Source organism: Bactrocera latifrons, unplaced genomic scaffold (assembly GCF_001853355.1).
Source record: "Bactrocera latifrons isolate USDA-ARS-PBARC rearing strain unplaced genomic scaffold, ASM185335v1 scaffold_253, whole genome shotgun sequence".
NCBI lineage: Eukaryota > Metazoa > Arthropoda > Insecta > Diptera > Tephritidae > Bactrocera > Bactrocera latifrons.
Window position 1 is genome coordinate 155256 of NW_017536108.1, and position 17908 is coordinate 173163.

General features: G+C 34.8%; 1 protein-coding gene across 1 annotated transcript in view; it reads right to left on the reverse strand.

Moving 5' to 3' along the window:
* Nucleotides 1-6520: 6520 nt before the first annotated feature.
* Nucleotides 6521-17908, reverse strand: part of LOC108969482 (ras-like protein family member 10B) — a 59088-nt gene continuing 47700 nt past the window's right edge. Inside the window, 4 exon segments of the mRNA XM_018934232.1 lie at nucleotides 6521-6911; nucleotides 8427-8494; nucleotides 8653-8766; nucleotides 8854-8967. Coding sequence (XP_018789777.1) covers nucleotides 6794-6911; nucleotides 8427-8494; nucleotides 8653-8766; nucleotides 8854-8967 — 414 coding nt within the window. The 3' untranslated portion in view covers nucleotides 6521-6793.

The following is a 17908-nucleotide window of genomic DNA, read 5'->3' on the forward strand; positions in this document are numbered from 1 at the left end:
CTTAATATGTGTATACATATATACAAATTCAGCCTTAATTTGTTTACATTTATTAACTCGTTTATATGCTAGTATATAAAAAATAATTATCTGAAAGTACTTGGGGTCTAAAATCATGCCTTCAAGGGTTCACGGTTTATGCAAAGATTATTATTTTTTACTTGAATGCACCGGTAACACTGTAAAATGTTGCTGTTGTTTTTTTATTTGCCTGTTTTTGTTTATATTGTGCTATGTACAGTGGGTCGAAATTTGTTAAAACCTAATTTTATTATTGTTTTAGTTAAGTTAACAATATTACATACAGTTGTGTATATTTATGTGTGTATGTTAATTTATTATTTGTATGCTAAAAACTATTTCAATACTTATTCGAATTCTAAAGTTATTTGAAGTTTTCAACCTCTATTTGCTTTTATGAGTGCTTACGTGTGTTCCTAAGGGTTAATATTCTTCCAATATTTTCGCTAATTTTTCATTTTAACAATAATAACACATAATTTGTGCGTTCATTTTACTTCACTAAATTTGCCGTTTGTCTCAACGTTTTTACCGCTAATTACAAATAAATACATATCTACCTTTATATTATATATAACTGATAATTTTCTGTGTATGAGTGTTGCGTTATGCGTCCTATACCTAAAATATGGGGTTCCATAACATTTCCAAACATATGTGTACTTAGTGAATGTGTTTTATTAATTTTTATACTCTTGCAACATGTTGCTGCAGAGTATAATAGTTTTGTAGTACGTATCGCCTAAAACCAAGCGAGATAGATCCTTATACTCGTATATATATATGCATATAAATTATCAGGATGACGAGAGGAGTAGAAATCCGGTTGACTGTCTGTCTGTTTGTCYGAACGTACAAGTTGTAACTTAAGTAAAAAAGGAGATATCTTGATGAAATTTCGTATGCGCATTTCTTGGCATTACGTCCGTAGATAGAAGTAATCGGACCACTGCCAAGCTCACAAAGCGAATGAATCTCAGAGCACATTTTATTAGTATTGGCAGATNAAATGATGTTTGCAAAATTTCAAAAGGATATCTTAAAAACTGAGTGACTAGTTCGTATATATATCGGCCGACAGACAAACGGACATGGCTAAATCGACTCAGCTCGACATAGTGATCATTTATATATATACTTCATAGGGTACKCCGACCCTTACTTCTGGGTGTTACAAACTTCGTGACAAACTTAATATACCCTGYTCAGGGTATCTTTTCTCCTTTTCTTATTATATTATTTCTATAGAAATACATTTGTAAAAAAAAGGATCYTYATCCTTTCYATTATYTTTTTTTACTTTCCACATAAAAGATTYAAACAGTTCAAGAACTCAAAACATGCGCTACATCAGCTACTTACCCTACWCCTTTGCSCAAATGATTATGTTATGATAACAAATGCCCACATAYAGATGTGGCAATGGCAATAGCAATCGTTTTGACACTTAGTATGCCATAARTTATATCCTGTCGAGATGCCCCTTTAGTTAGAAGTTAGTGTTAACAAAACTAGAGCATCACCAAAACCATTCTTTCATATTTGACATATTTCACTTTGTACATCGAAGTTAAAAAGTTAATGGTTTCTGGAGTCTTCTAATAACACAAAATAATAGTTTAATAATTTTGTATAAATTTGGAAAAACATCTCTCAAAAGAGTTTCAAATACATCATCAAATTCAATCAAATTCTAGTTGTTAGAACAAATGAAGGTCGATTCAACGTATAACTGTTGCTAAGCTTGTGTAACTTCCAATTTAGTAGCACCGTCTACACTAACATAAGGATAGGCAATATTCAGACTAAAACCCTTATTACTGTTTTCAACTCCATTTCGTTAAATGAAGCACCTCAACTTCAGATCAACCCAATTCTGTTTGAATACAAAACTTCAATCAAATTGCAGTTGGGTTCAAATTCGTAATAGGGGTCTAAATTATTTACTGACGAAATGTTAAAAACTCAACATAACTTTAAGCGAGTAAAATCAATTGTGAAATTATAATGTAATTAATACACAATTATATAAATGTAATAATTGAAAAATTTGCAATTCATTAGGCGTGTGTAAAAAGCTTTTTTGGCGGAAGCTTGCTGCGTACCAATATTTCAGAAATTATCTACTTCTAATTATACTTAAATATTATAAGTATAATCTCATAGCAATGATGTATAGTATTTTCATTATTTTATATTTTTAGTTCCTGTTTATTTATTTATTTTATGTTTCTTTTTAGTATTTTCATTTCTGTGAATTTTAATTTCGACTTAACTCATTAAATATGTGTTTAAATTTAGTATTCTACCTTTCTTTTTTATATTTTTGTTTTTGGTTTTTTGTATAACAAATACCTTTCACTTAATATGTGTATACATATATACAAATTCAGCCTTAATTTGTTTACATTTATTAACTCGTTTATATGCTAGTATATAAAAAATAATTATCTGAAAGTACTTGGGGTCTAAAATCATGCCTTCAAGGGTTCACGGTTTATGCAAAGATTATTATTTTTTACTTGAATGCACCGGTAACACTGTAAAATGTTGCTGTTGTTTTTTTATTTGCCTGTTTTTGTTTATATTGTGCTATGTACAGTGGGTCGAAATTTGTTAAAACCTAATTTTATTATTGTTTTAGTTAAGTTAACAATATTACATACAGTTGTGTATATTTATGTGTGTATGTTAATTTATTATTTGTATGCTAAAAACTATTTCAATACTTATTCGAATTCTAAAGTTATTTGAAGTTTTCAACCTCTATTTGCTTTTATGAGTGCTTACGTGTGTTCCTAAGGGTTAATATTCTTCCAATATTTTCGCTAATTTTTCATTTTAACAATAATAACACATAATTTGTGCGTTCATTTTACTTCACTAAATTTGCCGTTTGTCTCAACGTTTTTACCGCTAATTACAAATAAATACATATCTACCTTTATATTATATATAACTGATAATTTTCTGTGTATGAGTGTTGCGTTATGCGTCCTATACCTAAAATATGGGGTTCCATAACATTTCCAAACATATGTGTACTTAGTGAATGTGTTTTATTAATTTTTATACTCTTGCAACATGTTGCTGCAGAGTATAATAGTTTTGTAGTACGTATCGCCTAAAACCAAGCGAGATAGATCCTTATACTCGTATATATATATGCATATAAATTATCAGGATGACGAGAGGAGTAGAAATCCGGTTGACTGTCTGTCTGTTTGTCYGAACGTACAAGTTGTAACTTAAGTAAAAAAGGAGATATCTTGATGAAATTTCGTATGCGCATTTCTTGGCATTACGTCCGTAGATAGAAGTAATCGGACCACTGCCAAGCTCACAAAGCGAATGAATCTCAGAGCACATTTTATTAGTATTGGCAGATYAATAGTATGTAATATTGGCAAAAATACATAAAATCGGGTCGATACTACCCCAACTCCCAAATACTACGTATGTATCATGATTTCCGTTCTGCTAACAAGCCCTTTGTCGTAGGTATATGTCGGTCCGATCATTTGGTTGGCGTTTTGCACYWTACGGTATTTCCCTGGCTTTGTTTCTTGCMAGTTGCAAGAGTATAAAATGTTCGGTTCCCCACGAACTTAACACTTCCTTACTTCTTGTTTTGATTTTATTTKTATTTAACTGTTTATTTCTATTCCTCTTTATTCTCTATTCACATGAGTACTTAATTATGGTAATTCTTGCAAAGATCACAACTTTAAAGTATTTTTTCTGAAATTATTTGYATTTTCAGTTGCAAATGCCTAAAAGTTCTTATTTATTGGTAATCGGTTTAGCGTCTTAGACCATTGTGCGCGAGCAGTTTAAGTCAGACCTACAATATAAACTTACATACTCACTACGATCACTTTTCATGAACATTATACCATACAATGTTTTAAGTTTTTATTTAAGTATTTTAAAATATTTTTTTATTGTAAAATATGGTGGGATAAAGTTTTTCATTATAGCCAACGGAAAAATACTTGCAAATATAATATTAGACAGTTATTACCTACATGCGTAGCTTAATAACCAATATTTTACTTTGAAAATTAACTCATAGGTTAAAAACAAACAAATGTAAATTACATAATAATACGAAAAAAAAAAAAAAAATTAACATGTTATTAAATTAGATCGAGTAGATTTTGTAATTGAGCTTAAAAGCTCCTATAACAGGATCAAGAAAAAGTTTGTTTAATAAACGTAGCTAGAAACCACATATTGYCCTCATTGCATTCCTCTCAACGTAAAACAAAACCTAATTATCGCTTTATAGTAATTTTTTGCAAGTCTTTCATGAAATTTAATACGTTAAGCTCAAACACTCTCTCTCTTATGCGGATAACCTATTATTATTTGATTTGTGCAAATAAATTTAACTTCCCTTCTTTTTGCTACTCCTATTTGAAATAATTATTTTTGTAAGGACTCGATATAGGGAATTTAGAAAATTAATATTGATTGCTATGTTATAAAACTAAATTTGAAGTTATTGATGGTTACAAATTGGATTTTCAATCGCACATTCAATCACCTCGGTTATTTTTACAATGGAAGAGAAGAATGAGAGATGATACAAAGCTAACTGCATTTTGTTGTTGCTTTACTTGTCATTTTGATTACTATCTRGTGTTTTTTTGCGAGTAGGATAGCGTTCTTTTAGACATGTGGTTTTCATGAAGTAATAAAACGTATATAAATAATTTGATATTGTCGTCAAGAATTGAGTTTATTTTTAAGATAGGGATTTGCCATTAAGTTTTAAAAACGATTTAAGACAAGTAATTGACGCGACTGGCTCAAATAATTCCACCCGAAAGGCGATTGGGCCGTATGCCAACAATAMCGCGCTCAATATCCTCGGGCTTATCTGCGTAGCCAAGTGGTTTCACAGAACCCGACAAAAATAGTCCAGCAGTTCACTACATGTTGCCTTTAGMAAAAGTGTTCTTTAGCAAATTGATTGTTTCACTGGTTGTATGGGATGTAGCGCTATTTTGTCCTCCAAAGTTAGGCACCAAAAAGTCATTAATCTTGTCTCTATAACGTCCTCCATTGGCTGTAACATTATGCACGGCTCCATTTTTAAATAAATATGCCCGCGTGCCCTTAGMACATACCGAAAAGTATTTTCTGGGTCGTCGCAACAATGGGTTGTGGATTATCATCACTCCAAACGTGCCAARTTTGTTTGTAAACGTGTCCATTCAATCAAAAGTGACCTTCATTCCTGAACAATATTTTCTTGTGAAAATCGGATTAGGTGGTCATCGCGTCTTGGAATCATTCACCGAACGWRTGACGYGCTTGATTGTTGTCCGCGTTGTTTCAATTCTTGTACGAGCTGGACTTTRAAGGCCCACAAACTAAAAACTTTCRATATTCGGCTCCAAAGAAGCAATAGCGTCTTCTGTCCGTACTGTAAGATGACGCTGAGGCGAAACCGATTCTTGGTTGCTTGAATTGCCGACTCTCCTCGGTGATTAAATCTATTGAATATTGTATGCAACGAGCGATGTGTCGCGCGAGCCGAACCATTATGTTGGTAATAAATTTACACGATTCAGGAACGTTGCTCTGAACTAAATTAGTTCATTATGAAATAGGAAATCAAACAGAGCTCAAACCATGTCAAAGCTCTCAAAAAGATCAACTCCGAAAAGAGTTTTGCCTCACTGAAAACCACACGCCTAAAAAACCAAAAATATATCGAGTCGGAAGTGACAAAGTCACAGATTTTCCCATGTTCTTCTAAAGAGAATCAGGACTATTTGGATTTGGGTAGGAGATAAATTTTYGTCTTTRAAGTGGAACTTGGAAATTTTTTAWTAAATAAATTTAGAATTATAACGTCAAAGTAATAGTATTTGTATGTAACAGTAAGTATGTAGCCGTTATCAAACTTTGTTACAAATGTTGATTTTAACATRCGGTAAAGTCATATATATTTCCGAATCCATAAATAACGGATCGCGTAATTTTTTACATGTAGGAAGTCGTAAGTTATCGTTGAGAACTCGAATCGCATYATCGCTTACCTTGCTTTGCTCAGCMCTATGTGGTCAACCATACATTAGAGCACAGATGCGAGCGAATAGCTTTATGAGAATAAATGAGAAAATAAATTAAATATCTTAATTTATTATAGTTACCGTTAATGTAAGTAAGTTAAATTTAATTAAAATTCTAAGTGAAATCAAATTGAAAAGGGAAAATTCGTATAGCTTCTAATTTATACTCTGTTCTCGGTTTATTATACCGACAATGGGAAATAAAACGGGTATACTAATATCTTATATTCATTTATAGTTAGTTCTAATCGCAAATTACTTGCTTTTGTATAACAATGTCTATACTAAGCTAAATTTATTATTGTTTTCCCAATTTTTTTCTCTAGGAGTATATCTACTTTAGCGTTGCCTTAATTCACTACATATACATATGTACTACTTATAAATTACATGGTCTAAATTCTTTGGCTATTTGCGTATTATAATCCACATAAACTAGCATGAATTCGCCCTGAAGGGAGCTAACAGCTGCAACAATTTGATTTTTGCAGGTGAATTTGTGACTTTACCTCTTCATATGGTGCATACCTAAGTAAGTATGTATATCTACTTAAATTGGCGGCATTTGGTTAGTCTTTCGTTTCGTTCGTGGGAAATTTAGCGATGGGCTCGAAAGTATACAGCTGTAGCTTGGACCCTTTGACCGCAACTCATATGCCTTCTTTGAAGAATTTGAGCAGATAACGCTAAAGTATTGTGCAACGTCCTTTATTCCTAGTTGATTGTGTGAATTCGCTGACAATAGCACCGGAGCTGGTACAGCCCATCAGTTCTCGGAATACGTCGCCAATTTTGTAATTATACCTRGAAAGAGTTCGAAATATACAAATTTAAATTAAATTTTTTTAAATTTAGAAATATTAGATTATCAAATATCTTCCTTCCGCTTTTCCGCTGCTATTGTTACAGTTATCGGATTTAATTCAAATATGCGCCGTTTCATTCGATAATCTGTTTCCATCTAGACGGCAACTACTTTTGCGTCAAATCATGCGACACCCAAACATCAAGTTTTTTTGTATATTCAGCCTTCTGTAGATTTCTTTATTAAATATCTCGACGGCAACGCGTACATATCGTCATTGGTCCGTTTGAAGGACGAAATCGTCGCAGAACGGCAGAATTTGACGAAAAAGAAAGAACTGCTTTACCAAGCCAATGAAGATCTCAAAATAATAATCACTGGGAAAAATTTTTCGACGAATGAAGAGCTGATTGCCGAAACTGAAGCTTATTTTGAAACAAATCACAAATCGTAGTACAAAAATGATATCGAAAAGTCGGAGGATCGTTATAATCAGTGTATCTGTTATTGAAGATCTATGTTGAATAAAAAAAAAAACGAATTTTGGCAAAAAATGTGTTTTACTATGATAGATCTCGAACATTTCAATTGATTTGTTATAATTACATAAAATTTAGTTGTGTTCCCCTGTCCCATTAGTTTGTTTTTCAATGTATGTGTCTCAAGATTATCAAAAATTAATTGTTGTCTATATTTGTCTATATACATGTATAGCCTGAAATTGACTAACCTCATCTTTTTAACTCTTTCTTTCATATATTCGACTCGCTTTTGAGAATTTTGTTCACTTATCATACACATCGAGTGAAAAAATGTGGCAAGTCCGGCCACAGGAAGCCGAAGATAAGTTTGCAATGAAGGAAAAATTATTCAAAATAAGTTCAGGACAAAAGTGGGTCTGATACATAGTACATAGACCTAAAACTGGAGGATCAAATGATGGCAACACAGTACGAACAATTTTCAAATAATCCTGAATATGAGATCACAGACTTAATACTCTGGCCAACGTTACAATATAAATAATACATTTTCCACTATATCATATATATCAACTTAACGATTAAAATCAATTTATTGCGTGGAAACTTCTTTATTCCTGGAGGGTTTTATAATTTCTTGTTTTCTTATCATTTCGACAGATCTTTACTAAATTTGGTAAAAATTTCAAGATCCTCATTGCTTGCTTTATGCTTTATGCTTTATGCTAAACAACACTTTGCTTTCCTGAGAGCTAATACCTAAAATACTTTTGAAATAATGGTTTGTGTCTTCGTTAAAATCAGAGCATAATTGTAGACCTTTAAATTTTTTACGGTAGCGGTAGCCTAAATTTGTAAATACAACCAACACAATGATGCATAAAAGACTGATTGAGCAGAAGTTGTAGATACTATATGAATTATTAAATCAATAAATTATGTCTAAAAGGCCGTAAAATAGGTATAAAATCATAACAAAAAATTAAGATTTTAAAATAAGTATTTCTGAGACGATTAGCTTTGTGTACTTACTTGGCAGAGCATTCCACATAGCCACAACGCCAATGTTTGCGCACCAGTGTTGAAATATCCTTAAGCTCCTGCAATGCCATCGAAATTCAATTAGGTATTAAAAATTAAAGTGCTTTGAGCATTTGAAATACTTTAGCTCAAGTGCACATACATATCTGGTATATGTTGAAATAGCTATGATTGGATTTAAGAGAATGCAGCTTAAGCTAAGTATATAACCACTCACCTGTGAAGTAGCCTGCAGCTCGGTGACCGTGTCGTATTTATTACCAATTACAATTATACTAAAATCTCGATGACTAAAACTATCCAATATTTGCTCTCTCATTGCGCGGCAGTACTGTGGGAAGGTGTTGAAAGAAACGTGATCAATTTAGGTCACCTTTAAAATAWAAATATGAAATTTTTCATGCCGGCATGCACTAACCTGAAATGTTTCCAAATTGCCCATGTCGAATACTAAAACATATGCGTGTACGGTTCGCAACCCCAGCGGATGTCCATTATTCCATTCGGCAAAGTTATCGGCCGGGAAACGTTTCTATTTTCGCGCATTTGCATTTATTTGTTCGTTTATGTATTTTTGTATGCATGTGTAGGTGTGTTTTTATATAATTTCCCATTTTCATTTGCATTCGCACGCCATTCGCAACAGCCAACAACAATGGTAATGTTGTCGGAATGTTGAATCGATATGTTTTTCGTTTGGTTGGTTGTTTCGTTAGTCGTTGAACATTTTGGTTGATTTCGATTATTTCGTCAGCATGAAAGGAAATGAGAAAACAGTTTATGAAATGAAAGTTTGTKGAGCTAAAAAATCTAATTCAATTACAAAAAGTCATTATTGAAATGACCATGAACATTAGGGTGTGCGATGTGAAGCAAAAACTGGCTGCTGTCTAAAAATCTGCKTTTTTGAAAGTACAACAGCCACCCAATGAGCATAGTTTAGAAATTCAATGGAACGTTTGTAACTAAACTGGATCTTAACTCTTTGGTGAAATCCTTTTCCGTTACTGGAACTATGTATAAGCATTCCAGATTGTTGAAAAAGTTGTGTCGTTTGATAAGAAAAACACAATTTTATAATTCAAAATACACCTTATTATTCAGTATAAACTGCCTGAACATTAATACACTTGCTCCAACGATCTTCCAATCTGTGAAAGATGGTTTTCTAACTCTTGAGCACGCCACGTATATCTGGCCGTGTGAAAAACAAAGCATTTCCAAAGTTATGCCACACACTACGCGACTATCCTTATGGCACTGAAAATGGAATACCTTTGAAATGAAATGGCAAATCGTTAGAACTCAAAGGAGAATTAAGCAATCTGCCTCCTTGCATTCGATAGCTGCGTCACAATCAGTCCGCTTCCATTACACAGTTTCGGCGCATGAAGATTGCGAAACATAATAACGACAGATCCTACTTTGAGACGCAAATGACGCGGTGGCCAAGCCTCTCGAAAGAATTTAGAAATTTCACTGGATAATTGGAGGTGCCACAAAAAAAAAAAAAAAAAAAAAAAAAAAAAAAAAAAAATGAGTTGGTCGAAGAAAAAAATTCAAAAAGCTTATTAAACTGAAAGATATTTTCTATATAAGGACCTACGATCTTTGAAAAATATCAAAAATTAACAATTAATTGAAAAAGCAAATATAGAATTTTTTTTGTTTGAAGTAAATTGCCCAATTTGGCCAAAGTCTGAACATTCGTAATGAGTTCATATCGCATTGACATCAAACCACCGGAAATATCAAMCGGAATTGACTCATTTCCAATTCTTAGCGAATACGATGTAAAATGTCTTCGGCAATGTCATGTTTGTTCGTATCCCATAATTGACGCGGATTTGAAGGCTGATATGTCGAAATGATTATCGCGAAAAGTGTGTGATCTTCATTTGCATTCGAAGTAGCTATCGCATCGTCCATCGTTTGATTCCAGTGATTATCCTGTTCCAGGATTGTAATTGTAGGCTGCTTCTCAAAAAGTTACACACAGCGTACCATTCACACTACGGAATGATTCAAATGCAGTTGAACCGCGTACATTAATCAATAGCAACTGAAGGTATCAAGGTATTTCCGAGTAGAGAAATGTTCTCGCAAATGGTTCACTCACGAAAGTTGGGAAAAAACTCGTGAATGTTAATTTTGTTGCTGGCGGTTTTTCCACTGGCCTTACGGTATTCTCTAGGTTGAAATACACTCTTGGGCCATTCCCCAAATTAACTGCGAGACGCAGTTCATGTATCGAYCGTATCGTTTAAGACTAATAACCGCCATGTTGCTACCTTTGGTGACGTACTTACAAACGTATTTKATCGATTTCACGAAACTGCAAYATTAAACATTGATATGAGTTTTGAATGTGAATTAGACAGTAGTGGGGAATATAGTACGATCCATGTTTTGACAACTTCGATATTCATTCTTCTAAATGGAATGCTGAATRTTCTGCCATTGTTATCTGGTGAGCGACGCCGAGAGAAAGGATATCTATCATTTCCAGTTYGTGTTTTCAAAAGAAAAGCACATGGACATATATTATAAACCGAAAAGGGATTGTGGTATCCGCAAGGTCCATGAACCATAYTGGTTTCCACTACTTCGTGTAATACTGTATCTTTCTCTGGATCAGGAATTTCCGCAGAAATGATTTCATCCATTTGATCTAGTATAACCACTTTTTTTATTTTAAAATGCTTCAAGTATTGCTGAGAAAGTCTCAAACGAATGTGTTCTTGTTCCATTGTTATCGAATGCGGCAYCCATTGTGCACAAAGCTTTCGAAAACGCAACATTTCGCTTAAAATATGGCTCGCACTGTGATGTCTAGAGTCTCTACTAAATCTCTCTCAGTCGGCCGACGATGTTCCAAAATCATATCCTGTATTTTTGGCTATAATTTGTGGTGTTGATGCGTTTTTTGGACGTCCTTCACGTGGATCATMTTCAAGGCTTGCGCGACCACATTTAAATTCAGCAACCCATCTTTCTACTGTTCTAATTGTAGGTCAACATTCATTATACACTTTTAACATTAGTTGGTGAATTTATTTTGGTGCTACGCCTTCCGAAAATATGAATTTTATCACTGCAMGATATTAAAYTTTTCCCATTGTAAAAAAATGCTGTGGTACGGCGACATTAAATGCCTTGTAAACAAAGAATGAATTGACAATTGGAATGTAACTTCATATACGTTCATATTATTGAACAACCTAGTATTGAAATAKCACCATATTCATTTAAGAACTAAGCTTCGGCTTGTAGTGATTTTATGCCTTCAACAATTTCGGTCTATGAATTATTTGRTGCCCGTCAGGTTGCCGAATCGAAGGTGCATGTGGCGTTACGGTGTCTAGCTGAGTCAGTCAACATATGGWATTTGGCTAAAAGGGTGTTTGTTMAGACATGTGGTTTTCAAGAAGAAAWAAAGTGCATATACTGATGGTCAAACTTTATTAAAAAGATAAGGGACTGTAGCGGCTGGCTTAAATAAATTCATGCCGAGAGTCCCAACTTTCGAACAATTGAGGCCGTATGTCGGCTTTAACGCGGTGAATATTGCTTTTCAAAGCCTCAATCGTGCTGAGCATATCTGTGTAGACAAGCGGTTTCGCATAAAAATAGTTTAGCGGTCTTAAATCGCACGATCTCAGACGCCACCCCACAGGCCCACCATGCGWGGTGGTGTATTCACCTAAAGTGTTCTTCAATAAGTTTGTTGTTTCCGTGGCAGTATGGCATGTAGCGTTTGTCTTTTTGGAACTAAAGGTCGCTCATATTAATATCTTCTACTTCATGCAGGAAAAGGTCATTAAACATGGCTATATAGCGCTCCCATTGGCTTTCTGTGAAAATGTGAATCGGTGGTCATATCGTTTCGAGATCATTTACCGAACGTGGGACATGTTTGATGTTCATTCGGCTTTATTTCTTGGATGAATTGAATTTTCGGCTAGCGGGAAAACTGAACCATTATTTTGGTAATAAATGTGAGTGTTGCTTCGTAACTCACCTCAAGGTATATTGGTGTCGGATATTGAGGATAACCTCCTTTTTCATAGCGACCAAGCGCAAACAAGCCATTTGCAGCGGTTCTAGGGCTTCAATATAATACAATAATACTTCACTAATATTTCAATCTGTTTTAAAAGTAGGCTTAAGCCGYCTCTGAAGTTAGCGACATTCACACACTTAATACCTAGGGGTGTGGGGGCCAAACAGAGAAAGATATCTAGTTTTTTCCATCATTTTACTTTTAATTTTTGCCTTGCAAGTAATCTCGGTATAAAACTTTACTATGATACTACTTGATCAGAGCAAGTTCTGCTTCTGAAACCTCGGAGTCTTACSACTGTTTTGTACTATAAATCCTTCAGATGGTTTTCCATCTGACAACACTCTTCTCTCTTCATTCCTCCTCCTGTTCRGGAGATTTTATGTGGTCTTATTATAGTTGTTTTATCCGCTATTGACACCATTTCCACCAAAATGGAAAWAAAGTTTCAGTTTTCACACTTAGYTATCCTACGAAACWCTTAGGTGGTTAAATAAATCATACTTTCATATTACTTGCTCGTATTCGATCCACTGCTGAGTTTATTTGCCCATGTCGGTCGACCTTTTGTTGTTCAAAAATGCGTTTTACAAGTCTTCAAATTCTTCCCCTTTTACTAAAGTGAGCAATTCACTTAAATGGGAGTCAATTTACATGTGTACATATGTGTGTCGCAACAGTATTTCATTTCTACGTTGGCCGTCAGCATACGTGGCGTGCGTTTATTGATTTTTAAGTGCAGTTGTCCTCAATTGCCACACATTCCACCTGCTGCTTGTTGGCAGGATGTTGACAGAGGATATTCAGTTTTTGTTCCTCCATTGCGGCTTTGAATAAAAACAATTCTGAATTGTTTCACTATGTGATCCTAAAAGCAACAAAAACTAAGAGGCCACCAGTGACAACGTAAAATAATCTCATATAGATGTGTATATGCACCAGGGAGTGCTAAAAAGGCATAACAATTCCCACAGTTATCAATAAAGTTAAACGGACAATACACAGGAAAGGCCTCACATTCATACATACATAAGTATACATACATACACGCAAACTTAAATATATGTATATTGTCGGTACTGCCACTTGTAAAAACGTTTCTTAATGCCACACAATTCTTCCCACAACAAYAGTACACGAGCTTATACTACATGCCGATTTTTGAAMAAATACCCAGTCAGCATTTACATWTAAAAATAARCGCTTTGTAAGCGTTCAAATGTAAGTAAAACAYTTATAAAACGCTGCTGTGACTTTTACAAAAGMCATCAAAGCAAGGGTTAAGCGTTTAAAAGACAATTGCAAATCATGTTTTTAAGTAACGTAATTACACGTTTTTTACATGCTTATAAMACACGTATTTCCAATGATATTAGTAAGCGTTTTAAACATTTACTTTGTTGTGGATATATTTTTTTATTGATACATTTAAAAAATCATGTTTAATATTAATTTTATTTTTAATTAAATAATATGCAGCTGATAGCCTCTGAAGCTAGCGCTGCATGCTTTAGGTTGTACATATGTAACTAACATTGTATAAGCTTTTATAAATAAAAATAAAAAAATTAAATAATATTAAATTAAAGTGTAAATTTAATTTTAATACGATTTTTTGTGTACTGGAAATATGAACAAACAAAACACAAAGTACTCTTCCTGGCCTCCATTTTCTGAAAAAAGAAAAAAGATGTAGCTAGAAACCTACTTAACTTACGACGAATGGCAGGAATCAAAATTATTTTGTGGTTGAGACACTTATTTATGCAAGCTTGCTGCAAGCTTAATTTACAAAAYGCTTGCGTTTATGTTTATTGGGTAYTTTTGAACAGCTAACGTACAAAATATATTTGATTTATATACAGTTGGCTTGTTATTTTTAAATATACAAAWAAATAATAGAGAAAGGTTTACGAATGCCTCAACAATGTCGCTTGTTTACCTAGGGGAATSACTTGATTAGCTTATGGTCGAAAATGTAAGTCCTCAATTAAGCTTTGGAACACATTTTACTTGAATGTTTTTAACATTTAAAAGCAATGCACTTTCCCWGTTTGGATGATACTATATTTTACAAATAGCAGACCAAAAGTTCGTGTATACATACGAGTGCGTTTCAATAAGCACTTAGCCCACARAAGAAAAACGAAAATTTTGGAACAATGAAGATTCWTTTCAAGTTGTCCGTCTGGTTCACTTTATTCAGGCGTACTTCAACTTCTTTAATATATTTGTAAAATATGTYTTAGTTACTTATATATTATTCCACCTATTCGGCTGAGACGACAGCAGATATATGAAGTGCTGTGTTGTTAACGCTTATCGCAGTTCAGTTTTTCTTCGTCAAATAGAGCGTTTTTTAGGCGTAGCTAGATATATCGTATGACATCATTGGCCACCGCGCCGTTAAATCTGCTTTCCCCAGACTTGATAAGGCACACTTCAGCTTTGAAAGTATTCGGCGCTGTACCCGTCGGGGAAGCAGAGGAAGAGGAAGACCATCACTCCGTTGGAAGGACCAGTTGGAGAAGGACCTGGCTATGCTTGGAATATCCAATTGGCGCCACGTAGCGAAAAGAAGAAACGACTGGCGCGCTATTGTTAACTCGGCTCGGCTTTAGCGGTGCCTAGCCTATTAAGAAGAACAAGAATCTCCATGGTAGTCGTTACGGATCATCAAGTTGCGATGTTAAAACTTGTTAAACATTAACTTCGACAACGGGTGCAGAAGTTCGTGTAGGTGATTTCAACAATGAGTCCGCGGACGTAGAATTTCGAAATATCGCGGTTGTCAAGACTGTAAGAGGTTTTTTAATAACCTCTACTATCTACTTAAAATATTTCAGTCTATCCTTTTGCATGTATTTTGAACAACTTTTAATGCTATGTTCATAAAATAAGTTTAAAGGGATGTAGGATGATTTCTGCGAAAGCACCTCGGTGGAAATTGCTTGAAGAGGAGCGTAGAAGCATTATGTCCTTAACTTCGAGCATACCCTCCTCACTGTTCAGGTGTTCGATGGCAGACATCAAGAGGCATTCTGTTGTGGTCCGAAACTATTCCCACAACAGCCGGTTCTACGTTAACGGAATTGACCCGGATTTTATCCAGCGAAGGGCTGTACTTTCGGAGATCTAACCTCGTTTAGATTACTAAGTTTTAGAACTACCTATGTTTTTTTCCTATGAAACAATATAAATTATAACGAAGAATAGTCCAAATAGCAAATTAGTTATGAATAATCCTCCGGAACCCTAAAAATTTTATAATAATTTAATAAAACTCTTGTTCTATATTCTTTATTTAGAGAAAGGAATGAAAAATCCTAAAAAATAGCCCGTTATTTATTGTGTCCGTGTGTTTAACTGTTATGGTATTTTACATTTTCCGTATAATATACTTTAGTTGCTCGCTTTTTACGAGTATAAATACTCGTATTTTATTGTGGTGTTGTTGTGGGTTACTCTTTTGGCTGCAATAAATTTGACAAACCATTCACCCACAGAATAGTATTTTTGCATCGTATTCTAAGTAAACATGTACTCGGCTTGCTTAAAAGAGGTGCCCAAAMCTCTTGAGTACAAGGCCGCAACAATGGCCATTGTCATAACTCATGGAATCCACCCACAAGTGTACTTCAAGTTCCGACGTCGGCGGAGTATGAGTACAATAAAATACCTAATAGTAATGACAGACACTTTATAAATATTATTTATGAAATGACTGTCCGAATGTGGCCACACAGTGGTAAGAAAGTGTGAAAGAGGCTTTCGTACGTCTGGACATTCATATGGGTTGGTGTATGCGATACTATGGAGGAGAAAATATTCAAAGAATTAAGGTGGAAACACCAATTTAAGAATATAGCTGCAATAATGTGAGTGGGATGAAGCAAATATCAAATATATAGTATGTTATAGCAAAATTATGATTTTAATAATATTCCGCCTGGTTTGAAATCTATATTTCTAAAATAGTCTAAAATGTTTAGAATTATAGCAAATGTTTTTTACGCCGTTGGATCATGGCAGAGATTTGAAAATTCCAAATGCAAAACCTGTAAAGAGGAGTTGTTCATAAAATTTCATTACTTCTCTATCTATCTATCCACTGTAACAATATTTCGTTTATTTCTTTGCACTGTTCTACTTAATGTTTCGATACTAGAAAGTCGAACCTACCTTTCAGCTTACTGAACTTTTGCTGCGAGTTACAGGGTTTGTCCGGAAAGTAATAGGACTGATTTTCCGCCGCGACTGTATTTCGTAGCGTGCGCGCACCGACTGGATTCGGTAAAGGGCGTTTCTAGCTAACGAATGAGCGGCTGGTCAGTTTTCTCCGAGCACAAACATTTTTGCGCGACATGGTTCTGTGAGTGGTGCAAGCCAAAAATGCAGCGTTCGTTAGAGCAGAGTTACGCGATTAAATTYTATGTGAATCTTGGTAAATCTGCCACAGAGACGTTTGCTATGATAAAGCAGTGTTACCCAAATGTTGCTTTAGCAAGAAGTGGTAAATTTCGTTGGCACTAGACCTTTTTGGACGCCCGGGAAGAGGTCGCTGATGAAGACCGTGCTGGGAAACCTCCAAGGTGAAAAGGATGTTAATYGCCTTTTTTGTCATCAAAGTCATCGTCTACCTCCTGGACAAACCGTCAACGCCAAGTTATATGTATGTGGAAGTCCTGAAGAGACTCCAACAAAGGGTCCATCGGGTCCGACATGACATTGTATTCGATTGAAAGTTGCTCCACGATAACGCCTCGGCTCACACAAACTTTCTGGTAAACAGTTAGCTAACCAAGGCCGGTATCCCAATGCTTCCGCAGCCGCTCTACAGCTCAGATGTGCCAACTCCCCTCCTTCCTTGCCTGAAAAGGTCGATGAAAGGCAAGCAGTTTGAGAWGACAGAGGGGATCCACGCGGCAGGCACCTTGGCTCTCAAGGCTATCCCGGAGAATGAATTCTATGACCCCTTCAATGCTTGGAAATCGCATTGACAGAGCTGCATTGACGCAGAAGGAGCCTATTTTGAAAGTTTTTAAAGAATTGTTACGATTGATTTAATAAATTTTTTTAAATGGACTATAGGACTGAGACTTTCTGAACAAACCCTGTGGTAAGGAATGCCCAGTCGCACTATCAATGGCATCGAGGTACTCTTTGATAAGACTAATATACGTATCGGCGAAATGTGGAATGGCCGGTAGTTGAAAAACTGGGTAARGGAGTAGAAAAACCTCAGGTTTGTTATTTGTATATAGGGAACGAGTTAGAGATCTGAAGGCTTTTGCATTTTAGTGGGTAGTTGTACCTCACTGGATTTTGGCGATCGCTGGGTAACCTCAAGTAATGCAGTGTCGCATGATCCTCCAGGCCTAAGTAAAATTAGCTCTTCATTCTCAAAAAG